The sequence below is a fragment of the Myxocyprinus asiaticus genome, chromosome 47, assembly GCF_019703515.2.
Source record: "Myxocyprinus asiaticus isolate MX2 ecotype Aquarium Trade chromosome 47, UBuf_Myxa_2, whole genome shotgun sequence".
NCBI classification, from domain to species: domain Eukaryota; kingdom Metazoa; phylum Chordata; class Actinopteri; order Cypriniformes; family Catostomidae; genus Myxocyprinus; species Myxocyprinus asiaticus.
In genome coordinates, this window is record NC_059390.1 from 13135969 (window position 1) to 13162871 (window position 26903).

Genomic DNA, 26903 nt, shown 5'->3' on the forward strand with positions numbered 1-26903 from the left:
AATAAGCGATGATATGAGTAAACAAATATTTAAATTAAAAGCAAGATATGATAGATATATAGATTGCAGGATGGAGATTATATTTCTACCTGTAATGTTTGAGAGAGCTAGAGAGTCCATAGAGTCTCCAATGTTGTGCTCAGCCTTTCGGAGTTCACTTGCAATGCACTCCAAAGAGTCTTCATACCATTGTCTAGGCTCAGACCAGAACCCAGGCCCTGCTCCCTGATCCATTTCCAGCTCTTGAATCTTTCTAGCACTAGCTGGGCCAGGGTGGCTTCCATAAGCAGAGTCTCCGAGTCCATCCTGAGATTGGGCCCAATACATATCGGTGTGGTGTTTTTTACTACCCAAATTGTGGCTACTCATCTTCATCTCTGGTTTGGACCTATTGTACTCAGAGTCTTTTATAATCCATGGCTCAGCCTGTCTGGTGTCCTCTGTCGGGATGACTCCATGGTCTCCAAATTTCATGAGCAGCTGGGTCATGTAGTCCTCATGTTCAGCCCAATCTTCTACACAGTCCTCGGGGGCTTCCTGCTCATCCCTGTCTCTCCAGTAGTTTTCCTCTGCAAAGTTTTGTCTCTCCAACTGATGGCACATGGTCTCCGTGTTGTCACCGCAGAGACTGGAGGTCCTGTAGTCTGTTGCTAAATAGAGTTGTGTCTGCTTACACTGCTCTGTAGGGTGACTACTCTTGCCCATTCGTATGCTATGCCGAGATTCCCGTGATCTGGCGGACTGAAAGGCTGAGTCCGAAGAGTCAGAGGCATGGACATCCTCACCTAGGCTACAGGCTTTAGAGCAGTAGATCCGACCCTCTTTTGGAAGAAAGGGGCAGCCCAGAAGAGAGGTTTTGCATTGGGCACAACAGAAACATTTGTCAGTGGCATGCCAGTGTACACCCTCATACGTCATCTGAGCATGGTCCACTCCTGAATAAAAACAAGATTAATCAAGTTAGAAACACCTTACTTTTGCAATAAACTTATATCTGTTGAAACATCGTTCTAGACTTGACTCGCCGATATTTTCCCCGCAGGCCTCACAATACTCTGCATATAATGACTCAAAGCATCCACAGCAGAAGGGTCGTCCATCCTTCATGATGTACCTCTGTCCACCTAAAATTGTCTCGCATTCAAAGCAAGAGAAATGCTTCATGTGCCAGTGACGACCCTCTGCTTCGGTACATTCGTCAGCAAAGATTATCTGAGAAGAAATTGAAGAATTTCAAAATTCCTCTTAAAAGGTACATTTAATTGCTTTGTTTTTTGACTCTTTGGAAAGGGTCAATAAGGGGACCCTTTCCAAAGGGAATGATTTTGTCATTTTAATGCTTACCTCATCGCATGCTGAACACCGTGGCTTCAGAAGCTCTGCATGGTGTCTACCGCAGTAGATTTTGCCACTGTGGTAGAAATAGATTAGGTCTACCAGAAGCTCTTGACAGGTAGAGCAAGTAAAGCACGCTGCATGCCAGCACGGCCCAGGGCCCGCTCTTGAAGCGAACACAGCCATCTCTCCACCCTTGATGTTCTCTTTACACTACAGTTCAAAGCAAGATTTTATTCAAATCAGTTTCTGACAAATCTCTCATGTAGTGCATATGTCTGCTTTGGTAAGACATTGGCAGGATTACACTGTATTACTCTGCATTCTTGTTTGGAATTCACACATTATGTTTTACTTAAAATGGACCTCCACCTCTGTTAAAATGGCCTTGTAAAGACCAACTGAGAATGACCAAATGCATGATCACAAGTCTTTTTAAAAGCAGTGTTGCCAATGTAGTGTTGCCAAAGTATTCATTTCACAGCTGCTTCCCATTATTACTACATGGCTGTTGGCCTTGTTGAGTGTCCCACAGATTTTTTCGGCAATGGAAACCAGAGACTAAAGAACAGCGCTGTCCTGCTGTCTTGAATGGCAACTTGTGGTGAAGGGATACATCTGTTTTTCTGAGGTATTATGATGCTGGTCCCAAGACTTTTGTTTTTTTGGTTTGTGTTTATAAGTCTGCACAATAGGAAACAAGCTTTGCATTGGCTCACATGTGCTGACTCAGGCCCTGAAGGAGATGGTCTTCAGTCAGAGATTGTGGGTTGTAAGTCCTAATCCTTATTGTTTTACATGAATTGCCTATGTGCCTTGGTTAACTTTAGGCCATAATTTGTCCATTTGCCTGAATACAAGTTGTCTGATTTGCTATGAAAGTTGTCTACACTGCTTCTCAGGGAATGTAGCATAAAGCAGGAACTGTTATCATCATTAGCTGATTTTATAGGTCCAGAATTAATCATCACATACATAACTATAGGCTGTCTAAAGTCACTTCCTTCAAATGTAACCATTGATTAAAGGTGCAGTATGTAAGGTACAGAAACCCTTGTTATTAATGACACCTGTGGCCGTTAAGTGAACTGCAGCCAGCTACCTGTTGCTCGTGCTCGCGGTCGTGCACACATTCCATAGGTACGCGAGCATCGGCCAAAACAATGACATAACGTACAAAGAGACAATGTGATTCACCGGCATCATGCTGACAGATGAGGTAGCATAATTAAATTTGCACAGTTATGATTGTTTTACTACAAACTTTGAGACTGCATATTATATTTGACTCTCCAGTGCTTGAAGAGGGCTAAAACAAAGTGTGGATATAGGTCTGACTATGCGAGACTGTAGTTTGAAGTAATCACTTTTCTTTGCATGATACATTGACTACATTTATACGATAGCCTATGTTGGCGTTAGCTAGCTAGCCAGCTTTATCAATAGCTGTTAGCTAAATTTGGTGGATGATGACAGTAGCTGTTTATAAAATAGACTACATTATAAATATGTTGACACAATTCAGTATTGATGTGATTCCATCACAACTGTCATTTTGATATATTGATGCACTATTTTATAATAATAGAATGTATATATTTTCTGTATAACCAAGTTACGTTACACTAATGAATGGGTCTTTTTGCATTATCTTGAACATTGTCTAGCATTCATTTCATGTATTATTGTAGTTTACCTTGCTGAATAATTACAGATTAACATTGTTTATGAAAGTTACTGTGCAGGCAAGATCAAGTTAGCTAAAATTACACAGATCAATCTTTATGGCACTATATTTCACATGCTTTGCAGTTATGTAAGCTTACCTGTTCAATAACAAGAATGCCAATTCAGGGTTGGTTTTGATTCCCAAAACCGAATGTAGGTCCCTCCAGGAATCAAATGCCCTGCCGATGTTCACTCTAGTTTTCGCTCGACCACGATCACATTCCCGCTTAGCCAGATGAGATTCAGTAGATAATTTTTTGTTGTTGTTGTTTTTTTTTGTTTTTTTGGTCTTACGCTGAGTTTGTGTAGGAGTCAGTGTTGTGCTGGGAGCCAGACGTTTGCTGGATTCCATCTCTAAGATAACATTACCTAGTGTTGCAGTTTGTTGTCGCTGTTGAATAGCGGACGAGAAGCGATTACTGTGCATAAATTTCACATCCTTTGGATTTTCCCAGCAAAAGCGACCCGCTCCCTTCGCATGAAAATCAGTCTACAGGCTTTAATAGGCAACCTAGGACGTCCGGGAAGGGCTCATTTTTTAAGTTGCGTTACAAGCCGTTCACACCTTGGCAAAAGGCGAATATTACATGAAAATTTTTACATATTGCACCTTTAAGGTCTATTTTTTTTTAGTGAGTTCCTTGAAGGCATCTATACATAGACAAAATTACTTTTAGGAGTTTTAATAAGGCCATGAATATATGTATGCAAGTTATATTTGGCTAGTATTTCTGTTGATGATGGCAAGGAAAGAGCAGTTGTGTTTCTACATACATGTTCGCAAATGTGCTGCAGGGCTCTTGGAAGCAGTTTTGGGGTTCCCCTGCCGAGTGCCGCCTCCTTCCTCTGAATGCTGAACATGTGGAGTTCTCGCCTCTCCTCCTCACTAAGGGTCTGGCAGTACCGGATCTGTATTAAAGGAGTGAATGTAAAAAAAAAAAAATATGTGCTTAAACGAAGAACAGACGTAATACAGAAATCAATTTCATCAAAGGCTGTATCCTCTTGCTAAAGGGCATCAACAGACAAGCTTTTGATGTGAATATTGTGAGATTCTATTTCCCACATTTCTGGGGCAAAGTTAAAGTACACAAACTGGCCTCAGAGTTTACACTAGACTTGTGGAAGTCGTACAAAAAGACAAGAGACAAACAATTCGCTCTGTTTGGCACTGCAAGGAGGTAAATAATGATGCCACATGTTAAGAGCCTTGTAGATCCATAACCCACAGTTATGCCAAGAATTTGCTAAAGCACACAGTTATAGGTTTGACAACAAGTGTCAAAAATCACAGAGGAACATTTTAGTGCTGCCAGCAGAAAGGATCACCCTTCTGTGAAACCACTTAAGAGCTTTGTATGCAAACTCTAGAGGAATTTGTATCCACACTTCAACCTCTTTTTATCTGTTATATTTTAAAGTTCTCTAGTACAGTAGTTCTCAGTCCTGCTCTTGAAGTACCCCAGCACTGCACATTTTAGATTAATTAGCTCATAAGTTGATCCTCAATTATCTGTGTGTTTCAGATAAGCGAGACGTTCCAAATGTGCCCAGCATTGGTTTATTCCATGACCAGGATTGAAAACCACAGCTCTAGTAAAACCATTCTGCATTCTAGCGGCATTGTATATGTTATCTCCATCACTTTTATTGTTCTTTGTTTAACATTCCTTATACCTCATTGTCATGTGGAGGCAGCTGATAGAGGAGTTGTCTGATCCTGTGTTTCTCTCCAGGGCTGTTGACATATGGCACCTTCTCCTCTGGCAGGCAGGAAAAGTAGATCTGGACCTGTTGGGGACAGAAGGCAAACAGAGAGAAAGAGGATTAGGATTTGCTTTCAACAGCTGAAAGCTGAAATGAGACACCAGCCTCAATTGGTGCTACATCATTCAGCCTGTCATACAGGCTTCTCACAATTGTCTCCCCAACAAGGGGGAAACGGGTATATCATTGACAGGAACAACGCGTTTAAACTGTCAATGGCGACCCTGAAGGATATTTACGGGGCAGTACATAATTAAAGACACAAAGATAGATGCCTGCTGGAATGTCCCTTGTGTTGAGTGTTACTGTGCAGATGAATGTGGACTGTTATTTCTGTTGCAGTGGGGTTGGGCATATATGTAGTGTGAGTGGGATTTGATACGGAGAGCTGTCATACAAATTGCCCTGAATTTCCTTTAAACCTCTACTAGTGCTCACAGAATTTCATTTTTGCTGTCAAGCTACATTTCCCCACGTTTAGAGCTTATTGCAGTGGGTTTCATAGAACTGAGGGAAATGCTTTCATGAGGACATTAGGCCTCCCACTCCATGTTTTAAAAAAATGAGAAGGTGGGGGTTAGAAAAATTCTACATCATTCCAGACACACTCTCACTTTTGACCCTCCTCCACCCCTGTAGGTTCTGCATGAGTGGTTGTGTATTGCCTTGTTTCAGTAAAGTGCCAACTAACCTCAAGATACAGGCTCAGTTCTGTTTGCTTACTGCACACAGCAAGGGAAAAAAAAAAGGTTTTCTAAATGGCCATGTTGTTGAGACTAGTGCTTGAACCACACATGTAAAATTCTGGCAGTATAGGCCAGCACAATAAAGTGGAACACTATCTTTGACAGAAGTGATATTTTGTTTTTAAACCATTGAGGGAAAGTCGCAGATATCAGTTTCAGATATCAACATGGAAGAAAAATAAACAATTCATACAAGTTTCTAACAGACATTCTTAAAGATTCAGCATACACATTAAAAGCGTGGAAATTCTATTTTAATGTACTTTGGAAAGGATATGGCATTTGTTTAAGCATTTTGCCATTAATTACTTCACTTGCTGGGACTAGTCTCTATGGTGAAATAAAATGCTGCAACAGTTTGTACACTGCAGGAAGGATTCGAAGCAATTATCACTAATTCTCATTGCTCACGATGGTGTTTCTATTCCAAGAAAATATTGCAACTTTTAAATGTGTAAATATTTTTTCTCCCTAATTGTCCTTGGGCTCATATTAGTGTTCTCTGGAGATGTTCACTGGTTTCTTTGGCCTTATCTTTAAAACTTTCCAGCCTCCATAGTTGTTTTCTCTTTGTACATGAGGGGCGTATACAAATTCTCCCTTGCCTAAATGATGTGTGCTTTCCCATTCTGTAAATTCACAGCCTGCCATTATGCAGCCCGTCAACACCCTGTCAGTTAGAAATAGGTCGCATGCACATGTGCTCGATGTCAAGGTTGAGAGATCCAGTCTAATAGCAATCAAAGAGCTTGCCAGACTTTGCCCATTTCAGTGTGTAGAATCATTTAGAGCTGTTTTCCCCTGTGCAAGGTCATTTGCAGCTGTTTCATAGCGCAGAAAAGGCCTAGATGCCAGGGAGGCATGCATTCTCTAAACCTTGGATGAATTCATGTTTAGATGCTCGAACTTCTCTGCAAAACCTCATACCCGTGTGTAATGGTAGTGCATTGGCAGCCATCGAACTTCAAATGCTTGACTGGCTGGTTTTATATCACAAACCTTGATTGGCTGAGAAATGGACTTAAGGCAAAAAAAAAAAAAATAAATAAATAAAAATTTGAAAACCACAAGAAATGAAGAGTTTTGTAATCATGAGGGAATGCTCTGAATCACTGCAAAGTGGTTGTGTTTAATGTCAGCATTTTTGCTCCTGTCTGCTGGTGTGAAATATGCCCAAAATTAACTTTTACAACTTTATAGATTGTGGAGTCAAAAAAGGGACAGTTTTAGTTTGTGGGACAGACTATAAACAGTTTCTTCCCAAACTTTTGGGTTGTCTGCAGTTAATTAGAAGTATCAAGATCATGAAATATGGCCATCTATATTTGTAGTTATGGATGTCTGCTCTATCATATATTAGTAGGACATCTACACATTTGAGAAAGTCTGAGACAGCCTCAATGCATACCTGCTCGGGTCGCAATCCAGGGGGAACCCAGGTGTACTCCTCCAGAGCGCATCCAGAGTCATCATCAGAGGTAGAACTCCTCTGAAAACCAAGTGCCACTTTGGCTCCTTTCGAGTCCATGTGTAGTGCCCGAGTAGTGGGCCGGGTCCCTGATGAAGTTTCAAGACTCATCAGATGGGTGCTCTGTTCAGGTTCAGAAAAAAAGACTTTCAGTCTCTTGTTGTCAAAATGGGTGTAATCAAACATTAGCCTGGTACATCATTAGTATTCTTTCAAAGTTGCTTGTCATATTTTCCCTGTGACAATTTTAATTCTTTTTACTATTAACTATTTACTATAAGTTTAACAAATTATAGGGTGAGTACAGGTAAAATGGGTCAATTTCTGTTAGTTTGTCATGGTCGTTGTGTTTCATGTTTCCTTTGCGGAAGAATGTTCTACTCGAAACATCTACTCATGGCAGGTGAAGTACTTGTCCAGTGCTGATCCCGAGTGTGGGGTTTGGGGTACCTCTACAATTCCTTTGTCTGTCTGGGCCATGAGATAGAGAATGGCTAGGGGAAATTGCGCTTTGAAATGTCAGCATAGTCTTGTCTTTCAGACCAAGCTCTCAGTTGCAGATAAGTCATAGTGTAGATGAAACAGGATTAAACGCTTGTATCTCTTTCTCCAGGCCTTCTTTATCTTGATGCTTAAGCTCTTCAGAGCACTCTCTGTCAGATAAAATGTCTTTGGCCCCAAGGTGTTGAAAAGAGCACTCCTACCTCATTCCAGTCTTTTGACTTGCAAATGAGGCTGATATAGTGTGTGAACGTCCTTGTTTGGGTTGAGTTGTTTTTGTTTCTTGTTTGAGTTTTTAGCTTCACAAGACCCCTCTCAACTTGCCCTGGGTTATAGGGAAAGTCCTAACACATCTTACCCCATTATGTGACAGATAACAGTTTTATTTCTCATTATTGGTTTGTTTCTTTGTATACTGTAAATTTTTATATGGTTTCTTGTCTTTTGGTCAAACATAAATGTATGAGAGGATTTCTTGAAGCTGATAACATTTTCCATATCCTCTTAAAATCTGCATGTAATCAAAATGTACCCTATTTACTTTGTTAGTGCACACTACTAGTCTTGTGGTGAACAATTCATCTGTGCAAGTTAATCAACAGAAAAAATGTGTTTGTCTTCATAATCTTCAATCAAAATCTGAAAATTAGCTTCGCCTCTGGAATGACATTCCTTCTCTGATGACGTCAGTTTGACGGCTTGGGCAGAGCATCCTTTAACCTTTCCCCTCCAACTGCCAGTCTGCTTTGAACTTTGACAGTGAGTAAAAAAGACGCATAACAAACAGAGATGGCAAGGAGGTGCGTTTTAGGATGTGGCTCTCCCAAAACCCTTTTCCCAATCCCCCAATTACCCTGGTTGTGGGCCCGATGGCTTGATTTTTTGCATTTCGAAGAAGGAGGGATATCAGAGATGTTGTGGTTGTGTTTGAGGCATTTCACCTGCGAATGCTTCAAAAATTGGACAGAACACAAAATGGGGTTTGTGAAATATCGGTCCTTAACAGATACGGCTGTCCTGTCAGTGTACACCGTTGGTACCTCACAAAGTTTGACGGTAAGTGACGAGCAAGCTCGTCAGAAACGTTTTTTGTCGCTAGCTGTGTTATCTGCGAGCTATATATTTATACATAGTTTTAGGCTACAGTTCTACGCAATGCACCCTATTTAAAAACTTGCCAAAATGCAGTAATTAAACACCGGTTAATGTGATAAAGGTTGCAGCAGTAATAGCAAATAACAATTAGTGTTTAAAAATTAGCATTACCATTGGGAGACATCGAGATGCTCTCGAGGGTGAATTTGCTCTTGAGCCTCCACGTCCAGGTTACCGTTAGTACTCTCAGAAGGTAATGGCTCAAACATATAAGGCCTGATTCCCATGATAAAATGATCATCTGATGCTCCTCGTCCACCTCCGCCTGCTGTAAACAAACTTCTTCCCCATCGAAAGCTATTGCTGGTGGTGTGTCAGGTGGCGAGTATTCCTCTACAACTGATTGTAAACTTGCGTTCAGATCTGCCTCCATTTCTGTATAGAACGCCAATCAATTCCCAGTGGATAAAATCAAGCCCTGCCCTCTTTTTTCTCATTCAATATTCCGTTTCACTCTGAAATACGCCATGATACTGAAGTCGGTCGCAACTTCCGTTACATGCAGACTTTAATGGTAAATGTTATTATATCCTTACCATGACCACATTTTAACTGACCTTCTGTGACACCACTCAAATGGAAATGCAAATTAATTTCCCACACCAGTGCCCACTAACCAAACACAATTACCACACTTGAATGAGAATGAACCATCGGATACAGCAATACAGCCCCATATATGGACCTTTGAAAGCAGCATTCGAAAGGGTTGTACATGTCAAAGGAGTAGACCACATTAAAATCAACATGAATGTCCCATAAGGTATCCAGATAGCTTTAAAGAGGGCTCACAATATTTTTCCACAAATTTCAAATGCTAAAATTGTCTGAAACTATTGCTGTTGCTCTGTCAAAGGTGCCTGCTAATATAAATGAAAATACTGTAGCAGTAATATAAAATGAAATATGGCCATATTTTGCAGATCTTGACAATATATAGATCCTCTTTGACTCTGACATCCATATCCAGTGTACTCTGCTGTAGACCAATACAGGTGAGAAATTAATATACAATTTATTTGGCCTATGTAGTTAATATTTGAAAAAAGTTGACATTTTCTATAAATAACTTGGATACTTTTAAACACATCAACCTTAAACTCTCTCTCTCTACATTCTCTGCAAGCTCTCTCCTTCAGAACTCTGTCTTTGAAAGTAGGAGACAGCTGCCATGAATTCCAGAGCCAAAATACACAACCACTCACATTACACCTTGTCACTCTCTGGCAGTGACACAATATGCGGCTTTGTGGCAAAAACAGTGTGGATCTACTCTGCCCTGTTTTCAAAGGAATACATTGTACATTGGAGGAAAGGAACATTCAAGCGAGGTCATTTTTAAAAAGTCCCAACAGCGGAGAAAGGTAAACACGCTCCAGATGTATGCCACTGATCTGACTGGCACCTCAGAGGGGAGAGTGAGCTCTTAACACAGGCCAGGAATTACTAAGTCAAATATGAAACACTTTAGAAATAAACAGATTGGAGCATGACTTAACTGAAGGTTGGATTGCAACAACTCCACCTGAGGCTGAGATTTTAAAAGCCTAGGCTTTACAGTGCCACTTTGGTCAAGTCTGAGGTATACAAGCTTACCAAAGGAAACTGTTCTAATGCAAAGTGTCAAGAGAGCTAAGTGAGTTTGAATTGCTACAATAAGCATAGATTTTGCCAAGCATCGATACATTCAGTGCAGAGATAAAAAATGGAGATGAATGAAACCCGCTGCACCCCCACTAATAGGCATGTTGATATAAACCATTACATATTTTCTATTAGACTATCCAGGGCCGTAACCACCATAAACATTTAGGAGGTGACGTCCCACCATTATTCAGATTTGTGGATGATCAATAATGTTTTGGGGTTTTTTTGTGACCGATTCTTAACCTTGTACGTTTAGTTCCCCATATGAATATGTGGCAATATACTTGCAAAGACCCTATTATTTTAACAGATTTCAAAAACAGTTGGCATTACAGTGTTACACAAGGGTGAGTAAATTATCACAGAATTTTCATTTTGTGGGGTGACTATACCTTTACACTAACTGAAAATCCACCAGAATAAATAATCTGAATACGTAAATGGCCTCTGTAGTGTTAAAAATGGAAGGAACATTTGAAGCAATACCAAGTGCCTCTTTCTCCATCCCTGTTTCTCTGTGACCAATTTCAGCCTCTCCTCCCTGATGCCAAAACTACTTTTCCACTGCTACTTTCTGTCTGTCATCAAATAGCTTACTTATCACACAACCAGTTTGGCTTTGACTCTATGCCCTGCTAATGTGAGAAGTCATGTGCCAACTCTTTAGAGTTTCATATTTACAATGTGAGACTAGTTCAGACTTGCGTGGATCCCATTTAAAAAAACATCTTACCTTTGTGAAATGCATCCTGCATTCTGAAAAAGCCTCAAATTAGTGCTAGTTTCCAAGGAAGAGTCTAGCAAGCATGTCCACAGTTATACAAGTCATGTAAAGATTGAATTCTGACTTAACTGGAAGTTTGTCTCACCAACAGTAGTCTACCACCCATAAACACTTAACTTGTCTTGTACAGAGAAAGAGAATAAAATTGTTTCCAGTCCTTTTAAACACGTTCAAATGAATGTATCGATGTGTGTGCCAAGTAGCATGTCCCCATGTAGTCAGATCCTGGTCCAGCCCCCTCTGCACTCAGGCCCTCCCCTGCACTTCACACTCTAGATTCAAGCCTATTCATCCACTTCCACCCCAAAACAACACTCACCCACATTCCTCCAAAACCTACGGCAAAGTCTCTTCAGTCGACAGAGCCATTTGTTTTGTCCCTAAACACTCAAAGTCAAGTACATCCTGAAGGAGTTCATTTAGTACTGAATGTGTCTCACAGGATTTAAGTTGCATAAGTTGGCCTGTTGTTTTCATCCAGTGGTCCAAGATTTCCTGTTATTTTAGCAGCACTTGTCATGACAAGGAAGAACAGAGAGTGCCAAGGAAATATATGTTCACAGAACAGATTAAGGTACAAGAATGGTGCAGTTAATTATGCAACTGTCAGGATCCTGTCACTTTGTCAGTCTGGGTTTTTGTGGTGACTGAATCTTGACAACCTTGTTCTGTGTCTGTGTTGTGTTTTATTTTTTTGACTCTGTATGAGCACATGGCTTCCAGTTGTGGTTTCCCTGCTGTGTGCTCTTCGGTTGGTCTTGTGTTTCATATTCAGAGCATGGTGTCTGGATCCTGACTCTCCTGTCTGGTCCAGTTTTGGTTCTGGTGTGGGGATCTGGATACTCATGCTCCATGTCCTATCTTTCATTGCCGTGAATGCATTGGTGACATGCACTCACATCAATTGTTTGTGTCTTGTCTCTCGCAACCTCGGGAGTGCTTTGTGTTGCGCTTGCTTTGCACTGCGCATCCGGGTCGCGATCCGTCTTCACGTTGTGCTGGGGTTCGGTCACTTCTGTCTTAGACGCTGGTTTTCATTGCCGTGAATGCATTGGTGGCATGCACTCACGTCAGTTGTTTGTGTCTTGTCTCGTGCTTCGCGTTGCGCTTGCTTTGCGCTGCGCATCCGGGTCGCGATCCATCTTCACGTTGTGCTGGGGTTCGGTCACTTCTGTCTTAGATGCTGGTTTTATTTGTGGCCGAACTCTCGCAGAGGTGTCTTGTCTCGTTTGTCGCCTGTTGTGTGCATCGCACAGTGTTTGCTTTGCGATGTACGCTTGTCTAGTGTGAGAGTGCATGGCATTTCTTTGTTGGTGTTTCCATGCATTCTTGTCTGTCGGTTGGCATGAGTGCATATTGCCTTATTGTCCTGACGATATGCACTCATGCCATTCGGGTGTTTGTGTTTTGTGAGAGCATATGGCTTTGTTTTGTTTCTGTTTTGCCTAGTGTCTCTCAGTCTTGCGTCATACCCTGCCTCCTTGTTTGCCCATTATCAGTTAATTTGTCTCACCTGCCCTGCCTGTTAATCTGTTGATTTCTCTCCCTTTTTAATCTCCTAGTGTGCGCTGTCCTGTGCCAGTTCGTCTTGTTCTCTCATCCTGTTGGTCTTGTGTTCTGCTCATTTTTGCCCCAGCCATTCTTTGTACTTGGAGCCCTGGACTGTGTTTTTCCCATACGGTGTAGTTTGTGTTTGGTTTTGTTTATTTTTTGTATGAATAAATCCCTTTGTTTGCACTCTGCGTTTGGGTCCTGCCTCAGCAAACCATGACATGTAACCATTTAGAAAAGCAGCCTTTCCCTTAGTGTATAAAAATAGATTTTGTTTCAGTGTACATGCACAAGAATATGTCGGTATTAATCATATTATGGTCATAAGTTTATGTTTGTAAGCATCATATATTTTTGCATTAACCTGATTACAATAGCTAGATTTAGTCAATATTCTGGTTTCTAAAAATCTGATATGCCTGTAATAATCTAAATTTGGAAACATTTAAACACCTTTTTCGGAATATCCACCAACTGCACAATTTACATCAGGATGTGTCCAAACAAAGGTAATTCTGGGTGATATTTATAGTGTCTTGATTCCGCCGCAGAAGAAAAAAATAAATGGAATTCTGACTTTATATCTTTCAAATCGGACTATATTTCTTGCAACTGCAACTAAATATCTCTTATTTGAGATTTAAAGTATGCAATTGCAACTTTGTCTCGCAATTGTGACTTTATATCACACAACTGATAAATAAAAAAGACACAATTGTGAGACATGAAGCCATAATTGTGTGATGTAAATCTCAAATGAGAAATATCAAGTTGAATTCTTGTAGAATTGCTTTTTAATTTATGGTGGGATCCAGGTTCCATAGGATACTAGATAGAGACAGTTGTGCGAGAAGTCAAGCTATTGAAGAAATACATTTTTGGAGCAATTAAAAGAAATCTAAAGACCAGCATTTTGCAATTTATCGCACCCTTGTGTGTTATGTGGACATGAATGATGATAATCAAGGAGCTGATTAATTTTCTGTCCAAAATTGGTAAAATTCAGCATAATAAATGGCAATAGCATCTCAGCAGGAAAAGAAAACAAATGTGTTAGTTTATTTAGAATATGCTGGTTGCATGTATACAGGGATACTGTATATCAATAGTTCTTTTTCAGAATAAAGTCTTAACCAGAATATGGACCTTAATTATAAAATGATGTGCATTTAAACATGGTTACTGATTCAGTGCTGTTAATCCACAACATTGCAAGTCATTGGCACTCATGTTACAAGTCACAGTGCTTTACACTTATGTATTTGTGGTCAAAACGAAGATGTGTACATATAGGCAGTTCTCACAATTTCTAAGGCATTTTCATAAGCTCAGTACCACACCCCCTTCCTAGTGTGTTGACTGTGACGATGGCCCCAATGGCCATCTCTCACCTCCACACTTTAGCCAAATACAATTACTTTATTGTGTTGATTCCTTGCCAAATCTTTTAGAATCTCACAAAGGAGAAGTCACTGAGGCATGCGGTTCCTCTCTCTGGAAACTAAGAAATATGGTTGCATTGTCAAAGAGCATAATCTATAATGTTGTAGGGATCCATTTCATTTCATAAAATGAATGTTCAGGCTATTTTATGATTGTAGAGTGAGTTCCAAGACACCACTCTGGGTATGTGCAGATCTTAATGATAGATGTGCTTTTTGTCATTCATGCTCTACACAAAAGCTGGACCCTCCCCATGTGCAGCTCTGTTAAGTCATTGCTACACAGACCAATGCAGAGTGCTTCATCACATTCCACTCTAAATGTTAAATTAGTCTGAATTAAGCCTGTAGACCTTCTAGACTGAACAATCGCTAAATCATCCCAGTAATACTTATTCTTAACATCACAGTGAAGCTGACGAATTATTCTTAAACTAGGGTTCAAGATCTGGGAGGTAGTTTTAGAAAGCAAGTTAAGATAGCAAAGAAAGAAAGCCAAACAAAATGTATTCCTCTACAGTTTTTGGCTGAAATTTATAAGAACCACTTAACCATCTCTCTTAACCTTAAGGATAGTCTTTATTAAAAAGTCCTTTCCCTCTTTAAGATGTTTATCAAGAACACCTTAGAAATGGCAGAAAATGCCATGGCGATTCCTTGTAAGAAATAAGAAATATGAACCGCATGATCCTTAGCAGGTAAAGTCTGGCATGTGATGGCTTAAGAATGGAGAACAGAAGTAGGAATTCCCTAGAATAAATCCTGGAGAAAATAAAATTCTAATAAAAGAAAACAACAATCACTGTCCAATCACTGACCTCAAAAAGTATTTAGACACTTAAGTCACACTTAAAATAGATAGCAAATATTAAACCAAATTTGATACATTTATTTTAAATACAAATTGCATAAACCTTTTAAACAATTCTTGATAAGAATTTTTTTTATTAATTTTTTATTGTTGAGTTTTTAAAGTATAAAACAATATACAGTGTATATGCTGTTTAAAATCAAGGCAAAATTATTTGGACACTTTTTGATTGTCAAATGTTATTTTAACATCTCCAACATTAATGTGATGCATCCAACTACTGTATACATCCACAAAAAAAATTTTGGCTGCTGTTGGTTAAACATAATTGAAAAGAAAACGAAAAGTTGCAGATGCCACTTGGTTTGTCCTTTTGTATCTAATGCAATGGCATTCTTATGTTTTTAAGTAAGACTTAATAGTCAAAATACTTTTGTGGGCTACTATATATGTTATTGCAGATGTTTGCTCAGACAACGTCCCCATTATTTCCTCGAGCAAGTTCTTCAATGTGCATGTGTAAATGGTGGGACAGCACACCTCTTCCTGCTTCCTTAGAAAACTTAAGTTGCAGTATATTACCCCAAGTCCTGTACAGTTCAGTTTCCTCTACACGAAAGGAAAAGGAAGCTACGTACAAAACACCTAAAGTTCACATCCTCTTCTTCTCGTAGTAAAATGGTGTGTCCTTCCCCTGCCAAACCATTATATGTGATAACGCATATTTCACCTCTTTGCCTCGCCAATTGACAAGTGTTTAAGAATGGATGCTGTCCTGCTGCATTCACATGTCAGTGCGACCTAACTAATGATGCGTTTTTTTCCAGTGGCCTTTGACCCATGCACACACCTCGTTCCCTCTGCTCATCTCTCTTAGTCTTTAGATTCGCTCCATTCTTTCCTGTGTTAATGACAAGGCATCAAATTAATGGATTGTGGCACAATTGGTTGCATCCAGCTGCTCCAATTACAGAAAAAAATCAACACATTTATAAGCATAGAGGGTCGTGTTTGTGTAAAAGAAGATGCAGAATGTTGTCCAGCTAGGGTCTTCAACTTCAAACTATTCCCTGCATTCTCTGCACTCAGGCTTTAATAATTTATGTCCCCCATCGCAGGCTCTGCAGGATGCTGATTGCTCTGTTGATTTGATAATGACTGAATGTGTCTCATGCTGTATGATAGATAGACTCAAGATGGCACCGAGTATGGCTGCTGCGTTGCGAGCTCCGTCACAACATTGTAGTTTTTTGTTTGTTTTGTTTATAATTCGTACGTTTTTTTTTGTCTTGGATGTTGTCTGCCTTATTGTCTATGACAGACAAACACTTTTGGACACTGGTTCTGCAATTGCACACCGTAAACTGGACTTCAAATTCCTCAATGCCGACTGTACAAACACAGAAGCGGAGCCCTTTGTCTGGGCAGCCCGGCCGCAGAAACGTAGAAGGAAAAGGGGAAATAGAGCCAGCGTTCTCATCAGAGTAAGACGTCGCGCAAATCGACCCCCGCTACTCAGTATTCTACTGGCAAATGTTCAGTCTCTGGACAACAAGCTCTGCGAGCTGAGAGCGCGGATCTCTTTCCAACGAGAGATGAGGGACTGCTGCATTATCTGCCTTACAGAAACTTGGATGTCTGCAGAGATTCCAGACTCAGCCATCGAACCCGCAGGGTTCTCCGTGCACCGAGCGGACAGAGCGAAAGACCTCTCAGGTAAAAGCAGAGGTGGTGGTGTATGTTTTATGATCAACAAATCCTGGTGTGATCAGAGGAACGTACATTCTATCAAGTCTTTCTGCTCTCCTGATCTGGAATTTCTCATGCTTCTGTGTCGACCATTCTGGCTACCAAGGGAATTCACAGCTGTGTACATCCCGCCACAAGCCGCCACAGACCAGGCACTCAAGGAACTGTATGGGATTATAAGCAAGCAGGAAACCACGCACCCTGAGGCCGCGTTCATTGTGACCGGGGACTTTAACAAATACAATCTCAAATCAGTCGCTCCAAAATACCACCAACACATCAGTTTCAACACACGAAGGGACCGGGTTTTGGACCATTGCTACTCTCCGGGATGTCTACAAATCCCTCCCCTGCCCACCATTTGGCAAATCGGACCACTCTTCCATTCTGCTTCTGCCTGCTTACAGGCAGAAACTGAAACAGGAAGCACCCACCCTCAGAACGATCCAGTGCTGGTCGGACCAATCAGACTCTACGCTACAAGACTGTTTTGATCATGTGGTCTGGGAGATGTTCCGGTCCGCCTCTGATGACGACATCGAGCTTTACGCTGATAGCGTAATGTGTTTCATCAGAAAGTGCGTAGAGGATGTTGTTCTGACCAAAACAGTACGGATCTACCCCAACCAGAAACCTTGGATTTAATAGCGATGTTCGCGCGGCACTTCATGCACGGACCTCCGCTTTTAATTCCGGGAACGTGGAGGAGCATGAACAAGCCAGTTATGCCCTCCGCAAAACTATCAGAGCAGCAAAATGCCAGTAAAGGAACAAGATTGAAGGACAGTTTAACACCACCAACTCTAAAAGCATGTGGCAGGGAATTAATATCATCACAGACGTTAAAGGGAATAAAAACTTCGCCGTGAACACCGCTGCCTCTCTCCCGGATGAGCTAAATAATTTTTATGCTCGTTTTGAGGGAAATAACACCGCCCTCGCGGAGAGAGCTCTCGCTGCCGAAGCTACAGAGGTTATTTCACTCTCTGTCTCTGTAGCGGATGTAACCCGATCCTTCCGACGGGTGAATATCCGTAAAGCCGTGGGTCCAGACGGCATTCCGGGCCGCGTCATCAGATTGTGCGCGAACCAACTGGTTCTGGTTTTTAACAGACATTTTCAACCTTTCCCTCTCCTTGTCTGTGGTCCCATTGCAGTTTGCTTACCGCAATAACTGCTCCACTGATGATGCCATTGTATCTATGTTGCATCAAGCTTGGAGGGCGCTATGGTGTTGAATGCTGAGCTGTAGTCTACAAACAGCATTCTCACATAAGTGTTCCTTTTTTCCAGGTGGGAGAGAGCAGTGTGTATTGTAGCGGTAAGCAAACTGCAATGGGTCCAGTGAGAGAGGCAGCACAGAGCAGATGTAATCTCTGATTAGTCTCTCAAAGCATTTGCTGATGATGGGGGTCAGAGCAACAGGATGGCAGTCATTTAAGCAAGTGATTTTGGTTTGCTTTGGCACAGGCACAATGGTGGACGTTTTGAAGCATGTGACAAGGAGAGGGAAAGGTTGAAAATATCTGTAAAAAAAAAAACAGCCAGTTGGTTCGCGCACGCTCTGATGACATGGCCCAGAATGCCGTCTGGACCCGTGGCTTTACGGATATTCACCCATCGGAAGGATCGGGATACATCCGCTACAGAGACAGAGAGTGAACTAACTTCTGTAGCTTCTGCTACGAGAGCGGAGGAAGAGGTTAATGTTAATGTTACATGTCTGTAGTGTTAATGAATATACTTTTGAGGGCTTTCCAGTACACTGACACAGACTTTTTTACACTGACATATATTTTACTGCCTGCATGATTATTTTTGTAATGTAATTCCTTTGCATTAGACTTCCGTGTGCCTGGTAAATAAGGACATTATAAATAGGTCACATAAATTTTTTTTTTCAAACCATGACATTGCTTGCCAAAAGGTGGTAAAACAAAAGCATACCTCAACAAGTGTTTGTATTGAACACCTTTTTGTGACATTAAATTAGGGCTGTAGAATTAACGTAATTAATCATGTGCCTGGGCTCGGACTGTACTAAGAAATATTCCTACCATCACAGCAATGCAAGCTTGAAATACCATCTGTTTTCCCCAGGGGGCAGTAAGTGAAACTCCAGCTGTATAATCAACACGCAGCTCATACAGGGAACAAACCACACTTACACACATATGACAGCACAAGATGTGTCTCATTCTTGCATTCAAATACAGCTTGATGGAGCGCAAATCTGAACACGGGGATCTAAAAGACATGTTTTTCTTAGTTTTAAACTATGTTAAACTTGGCACAGCGACCTAAAAATGGTAAGTTAATTATGCGAGGCATCCAAATTGAGACGCTCCAAAAGCGTCCATCTGACGCATGTGTACATTGACGCGTCCTTAGACAAGCACCTTTATAATAAATCTTGGACTGATTGACGAACTCAATTGCAAAATGGATTACTGTGCACTGTAGGCCAATGATTGGCTTATGTTCAATAATATTAAAATTAACAATATATTGGATTCTAAAAACAATTTTTGTATTGTCTAATCAATGCTTTACTCATCTGCCACAAAAATGTAATGCATTTTAATTATCTGAATTATTTTATTATATATATATATATATATATATATATATATTATAAAAAATAATTCAATGATAATATTTAAAATTATAATTTGCATTAGTATTTTATTTATAATTATTTAATCATTATTTTTTGAATTATTGTTATTTGAGGGGCTTTCCCAGCAAATATTTATATATGCGATTAATTGAGATAAATTCAATTAATTAATCAGCATACCATGTAATTAATTTGATTAAACATTTTTATCGATTGACAGCCCTACACTAAATATGTTCAGGGTAACAGACATCCACTCCACACTGATCTTGAATCAGCCAAATTACTTCCTCACCCTTTACAAGTGTAACAATTAGATTGAACTTAGATAAGCATTAGCACTATGGCTGCCAGTGTCGTCATTGCCCCTCAATTGTCCATACAGTGCAAATCACACATTCACTCCCCCTGCCGTTCACAAAGTCCTAATTCACACCCATTATCCATCCATTCATATTCAGCATACTACTTACTGAACTCACTTCTGAGGTTTGAATTTGAATTGAAACTGACTTTCAGACACTGACTAAAGACTCAACCATTCCAAGTAAAGTAGTATATCCATCAGCAATCTTTAGAGATGAATGCTTAAAGATCTGCTTTAGAGCTTTTTGCACTGCTGTGTTAATATTCTGAGTCACAGTAGAGTAAAAAAGACACAAGATAGTGCGAGATATCGGGTCATAAAAGAAATGGCAAATTTGTGTGTCCAAAAATGTCCACGGGTGTTTTCAAGACACCTTCACAATAGAACAGGGCTGCAAAGCCTAATAAAAAGGCTGACGTTCCACTGCAATAATGGCACTGAATAGTCTGCAAGTGGAAAAAGGTTAGATTAGCAAGCTTTACTGCTGTTATTAGTAGAGACATGTTGTATGATAATGCTCTTTTATGGTTTTCACACAAACTAGATTAAAACCCTTGGACATTAACTCAGTTTCAAACAGAAAGACAATCATATCAAATTTTTTTGTAGGTCCAGGAATTTGAATGTTGTCTTTTTTCTAAGTTAACCCCATAGGGGTTTATAGCATATTGTGTTATATAATCCATATTTCTCATGCAGCAGGACAACATTACTGAAACAGATTTCCACACAAATGTATAGCAATAGATTTTAATAGAAAAAGAGTTATAGGCTAAATAGACATATATAATTTTATATATTTATATAAAAATATAAATAAATTATATTTATTATAAAGAAAATGAAGTATATTTTTGGTTCCATTAAGATTTTTTGCATTGTGACAATATTTTTTTTTTTAATGAAAATTAAGCACAATCCCCCCCATACATTTACAAGTTTGCATAACAGTAAAATACTGTATAACGATTACTTTTTTATTTAAATTAGCATCATTTAAAGACAGTACAAGGCAGTAGTCAATTTTTAATGTGTAAATGAATATATTTTGTGTGTGTGTATCTGTTATCTTATTGAGAAAACAGACATTTTAATGTTAGTAATTTCCATTCCCTCAACCACAAACTCAAGTATAATTCGCGGTGGTCTGAAAAACGTCTTGAGGGCCAAATGTAGAATGTTGAAGACCACCCAGCCCAACAACAACCCTCCTCAAACTCGACTGGGCTTCTACAGAGCGCAACGACCCCTTACCTCTCCATCTCATAATTACAATAATTTGCCTCATACCAAACGAACACAGAACATCTGCTCCCAATACTGCTGACTGTGATTATTAAAGAGATTTTATTCCCGGGCCGACACACAGAGGAAGCACAACAGACAGGAATAATAAGGAGAGGTACAAGTCCATGCGATTTGTTTTTATTAGCTAGGATACACTGCAAAATGTTGAAGCAATGAGGCCGATATGTTTTGCTAGTTCATTAGTTGTTTTTTCCTGGCACCAGTTTCTGGCATGCAGTTACCGGGTGAAGATGAAAAGATCATTGACTGTTAATGTGGTCGATGAACTTCACCCACTTATTTCAGATAACATTGATGTGGCCTGCACAGGGTCGTTATAGTTTTTAAAATTTCACTGGTTTTTATTTAGTTTTGTGATATGATTTTCAATTTCAGTTTAGTTTTAGTTCATATGAATTGTTCATATAGTTTTATTTCATTGATATCTTTGAAAAATGACTAGTTTCATTTTCACCTTTTTATAACACAGCATCACAAATTGTTCCACCAGTCTATGACGACACACATGACACTTTGTTCGAAAATGCAACATTGATTGAAAATATGAAAATGACATTTGTTAATGTACTTTAATAATCATTTTGCTCACATTTATGGCAGTTTTGGTTAATGATCGGTTAGTAAGTGTTAATAAGCGATCTAGGTAAATAATGGAGTCCACCAACATGCCACTCTAAGAGTGCTAAAAACAGACCTCAGTCATTCTGATGATAACTCGTGCAACTCTGAATGCTATCTTGCATCATCCCCATTTGGAGGGTAATTACTCCTCTCCCAGGCCAACAGGGAAATGTAAACCAGTACGGGGGGGATGGGGGGGGAGTATGCAACAGTAATGACACTAGAACCTAGGGCAATTTGATTGTTTGGCCTTAAATCACACAATGCCCTACTATACAATCCAGCCTCCTTCCCATAATTCATAAACTGCAAAAACGACAAGCAGGGAGCTAATCACCAACTTTGTATTCTGCTTGCTTTTTGACAAACTTAACTATACTTTCACTGGGAGGCTGTTGATACATGTTAGGATAGTGTCCTTTGGGGTAGCGGTGATGAAATGTAATTTAACACTATGAGTTTATATAGTAATCTGCACATAATGCCTTTCCGTGTCTGGGCTGAAGTGCTACTTCCTCTGTTGCTTAATGCAGCTCCATTTTTTCCTTTTTGTTTTTTGACTCATTTGCCTTTGCTGGCATGTGGCCAGTGTGTAGTGATACAGTATCTCTTTGGCAGTATGCAATTTAGTTGGTGGGCCCTTTACATAGATACTGATGCCAGAGTTTGTTGTCCTTAGTCATAAAAATATCTGTATGTGCAGACAAGACATGCATTTATTTTATAATTTATGCAAGATCTATTTAAATAAACGTATTTGTATTGGTCAGAGGTCGCTCTTTCAAAGCTTAAGTGACTTTATAGAGTTCTCTTTTATGTTTCATTTAAGTCTCAACTTTGTTTCAGATGTTTCTCCTAAAAGTCCAAAGCAATTATTGGCATACGGATGGCATATTTGGTCTTGGAAGAATTTGATGAGAAATGTTTGAGTTGATGTTGAAATCTCTTAACCCTAAACCTGGCAAATCTGAGCACAGTATGTGACATTGTTTAGACTTTAATTTAATCTCACTGCTTTCAAGGAGAAACAATTGCAACACTAAAGAGATCTCATTTGTTATTTTTATTATTTTATGCTTCCTATGGGTCTGCAGATACATGAGGGAGGAAATGAGACACAGAGAGAGAAATTTCATTTCATTAGGCAGAGAAAAAAAAGGGTCAAGGGGGTGTAATGTATAATGATCTTTGTCAAATCTCTCTGTGGAGCAACAAGTGTATTATTGAAAGGTAAAGTCCTCTGTCCACATACAGATGTCATGGGCCCTTGGGGGATTACGCAATGTTTCTCAGCAATGTAAACTGCGGGCACACACGCATATACTGTGTGAATTTCAGCAACTTCATTAAATAAAACCCACAGAAGCAGAAAAGATGAGACACCAAAACAAGCCTTTGCATGTTGCATTTCACAGCTGAACGCGTTTAGATAATGTATCTCGTCCTGATGGGTTTTTTTCCCTAGAAAAGCAAACGGTCAAGTTCCGGGGGTTCATTCATATTAGCACACGGTGACTCTTTACAACTTGTTACTAATGCAAGTGATTAAAACCCCATACCTTAACTTGCCAAACAGGCACACAATAAAATCTCTGTTTGGTTGCAGTTTGCTGGAACGCCCCAAGCATTCATTAGCAAACCACAATCAATTTATAAGCATGTCTTCCATCCCATGCCATGTGAATGAATCCATTACAGTATTAAAATAAATATTAAAAGGGTCATGACATGCATTTTTATTATTAGAATATGTTCCTTGAGGTTCATTTTTAATAATAGCAAAGTTCTTTGCACAAAAAAACAGTACTATATTAGTAAAATATGATCATTTTCCACCCTCATTCTGACCCTCTGTCAGAAACACTGTTTTGGTGCTGCTTCTCCTTTAAGACTTGACTGTAAATGCCCCGTTATGATTGGCTTTCTGCTCTTCACTGACCTGCTTACTCCTTGCCGTCTCACTGCTCACTGCTGCTGGGCGGGGCTTCGGAATTGATAAAGTGAAGTAGGCGTTGATGTTTAGTTGTGGAGGCGGTCAGATGCCAATGTCTACCACAGTGTGACATCACAATATAGAGGAAGTAGAGAACGAGTCGTTTTGGCAACTTGGTTTGAACAAATACTCTTTTTGCAGTGAGGTGGAAGTTTGGAGTTCTGAAACTTCTTACAGTATGTTTTTATAGTACAATGACATCTTGTATGTCAAAAGATCAAGGAAAATTTGATCCCTCATGTCATGACCCCTTTAAAGAAATATACTACAAATTTCAGTAGGCTGCATGTGCCTAAAATTTTATAGATGTTTTTAATTAAATTATTATTATTTTTTGTTTTACTTTATTCTGCTTATTCATAGGGATAGTGAGAGGACAGGAAATGATCTGGAGAAGAGAGGGCAATAGGATCAGGAAATGTTGCTTGCCAGATCTGCACTTGTGTCGCCCACATGAGCACCATTGCTCAATGTGTCACATGCATTAACTAGGCCACATATTTTATTGTACTGTCTGCAACGAGAAATACGTTGAGAATAAAAGAGATCTCACAAAGTTACTGTGTAAGCGAGAGAGAAATAGAGGTCCTGTATCTGATTTTTAATTAGTGAACAATTGAACAGCAATATACTGACTGAGTATGGGACTTGGCTAAGTGTTCTGATTAGTGTAGGCTTGGGAATGCATGACATTCACATGAGAGTAATCGGAGAAGGCAAAGAGAAATCTGGACACACAATATCACACCTGCCCTAATGTCAAAAACAGTTACAGTGCATCCAGAAAGTATTCACAGCGCTTTACTTTTTCCACATTTTGTTATGTTACAACCTTATTCCAAAATGGATTCAATTCATTATTTTCCTCAATTCTACAAACAATACCCCATAATGACAATGTGAAAGAAGTTTGTTTGAAATCTTTGCAAATTTATTAAAAAAATAAAATAAATATATATATATATATATATATATATATATATATATCACATGTACATAAGTATTCACAGCCTTTGCTCAATACTTTGTTGAAGCACCTTTGGCACCAATTACAGCCTCAAGTCTTTTTGAGTATGATACTATAAGCTTGGCACACCTATTTTTGGGCAGTTTCTCCCATTCTTCTTTGCAGGACCTCTCAAGCTCCATCAGGTTGGATGGGGAGCTTCGGTGCACAGCCATTTTCAGATCTCTCCAGAGATGTTCAATCAGGTTCAAGTCTGGGCTCTGGCTGGGCCACTCAAGAACATTCACAGAGTTGTCCCGGAGCCACTCCTTTGTTATCTTGGCTGTGTGCTTAGGTTCATCTTCCAACGGGACAACGACCCTTCGCACCAGTCTGAGGTCCAGAGCGCTCTGGAGCAGGTTTTCATCAAGGATGTCTCTGTACATTGCTGCATTCATCTTTCCCTCGATCCTGACTAGTCTCCCAGTTCCTGCCGCTGAAAAACATCCCCACAGCATGATGCTGCCACCACCATGCTTCACTGTAGGGATGGTATTGGCCAGGTGATGAGCGGTGCCTGGTTTCCTCCAGACATGACGCTTGCCATTCAGTTCCAAAGAGTTCGATCTTTGTTTCTCATGGACTGAGAGTACTTCAGGTGCCTTTTGGCAAACTCCAGGCAGGCTGTCCTGTGCCTTTTACTGAGGAGTGGCTTCCGTCTGGCCACTCTACCATACAGGCCTGATTGGTGGAGTGCTGCAGAGATGGTTGTTCTTCTGGAAGGTTCTCCTCTCTCCACAGAGAAATGCTGGAGCTCTGTCAGAGTGACCATCGGGTTCTTGGTCACCTCCCTGACTAAGGCCCTTCTCCCCCGATCACGCAGTTTGGCCGGGCGGCCAGCTCTAGGAAGAGTCCTGGTGGTTCCAAACTTCTTCCATTTACGAATGATGGAGGCCACTGTGCTCATTGGGACCTTCAATGCTGCAGAAATTTTTCTGTACCCTTCCCCAGATCTGTGCCTCGATACAATCCTGTCTCGGAGGTCTACAGGCAATTCCTTGGACTTCATGGCTTGGTTTGTGCTCTGACATGCACTGTTAACTGTGGGACCTTATATAGACAGGTGTGTGCCTTTCCAAATCATGTCCAATCAACTGAATTTACCACAGGTGGACTCCAATCAAGTTGTAGAAACATCTCAAGGATGATCAGTGGAAACAGGATGCATCTGAGCTCAATTTTGAGTGTCATGGCAAAGGCTGTGAAAACTTATGTACGTAATTTTTCTTAATAAATTTGCAAAGATTTTAAACAATCTTCTTTCACATTGTCATTATGGCATATTGTTTGTAGAATTTTGAGGAAAATAATGAATTTAATCAATTTTGGAATAAGGCTGTAACATAACAAAATGTGGAAAAAGTGAAGCGCTGTGAATACTTTCCGGATGCACTGTATACTTATGATGTATAATTAAACTCAATGACAGCCAATCTCTGTTATCCAGTTGGACACAGCGTTGATCAGTAATACATCTCAATCGAAACAACCACAATTCTGGCAGCATGCCGCCTCTTAGCTGTCTGGATCACTGTATGATCATCTCCGTGTCAGTTGAAACGCCATTAGCATCACACTCTCAGAAGCGGTGGCTGCTGAATGTCTTCCGCACGTGTTCACCCTGTCTCATCTTAATGCTTTGATTATAAGGCAGATGAAGACAGCCGTCTGCATGACTGAGCAAAATTATTACCTGCCTTTAATCTCTGCTCTGATACTGGCTGTCATGGGTAATTAATGTGGTACCAAATCAACTTGCTCTCACTTGCATGTACTAAACTAAACAAGAAATGTGCTCATCAAAATTAATTGCTATGGGCCCTTGGCTTTGCAAGATATATTTGACTTGTGCTTACTACCCTGCAAAGAGGACACAGTAACTACACCCTTTTCAAAACTGTGTTATGACCAAAATCAGGTGGTACAGAAGCTGCATCTGAAGTGGCACTGAGGTGTTTTACACTGAAGGTTTAATGCTGCTAAGAGGTGGCATAAATGCATTTACATCAGGGGCAGTAATAGGATGTGATGTTAATATTAAATTATGAATACAGAAATCTGAAATTAATGAAAATAATAAATTGTACTTTCAAATATAAAATATATGCTCTATCATGGCAACAACAAAGTTTAAGGGTGCTCTGATGCTGCATTTCATTTACACAAAGCCAAAGCAGCATCAGAACGCCCTTTGACACTTGGGGCTGAGGTGAGTCAAAGCAGACATAATTTACTCTGGCTTTTATGCAGCAGTGTGTCTTGCACTTTCTATGCAGAATTTTGAGCAGGCACAGTGCAGCTTTA

The 26903-nt window shown here is 40.0% G+C and overlaps 1 protein-coding gene across 3 annotated transcripts in view; it reads right to left on the minus strand.

The window, feature by feature from the left end:
* The window catches only part of LOC127436909 (prickle-like protein 1), a 35278-nt gene that overhangs the window by 1798 nt on the left and 6577 nt on the right, over positions 1-26903 (minus strand). The window contains exons 1-7 of one of the 3 annotated variants that reach the window (XM_051691423.1): positions 11081-11241; positions 6985-7167; positions 4741-4854; positions 3838-3972; positions 1345-1548; positions 1026-1212; positions 90-935 (exon numbers count right to left, since the gene is read on the minus strand). In XM_051691423.1, the coding sequence (XP_051547383.1) occupies positions 90-935; positions 1026-1212; positions 1345-1548; positions 3838-3972; positions 4741-4854; positions 6985-7167; positions 11081-11095 (1684 nt within the window). In that variant the 5' untranslated portion in view covers positions 11096-11241. Of the gene's footprint in view, positions 1-89; positions 936-1025; positions 1213-1344; positions 1549-3837; positions 3973-4740; positions 4855-6984; positions 7168-8811; positions 9317-11080; positions 11242-26903 lie in introns of those variants that run through there. The other 2 variants (XM_051691425.1, XM_051691426.1) reach the window with 2 other exon arrangements.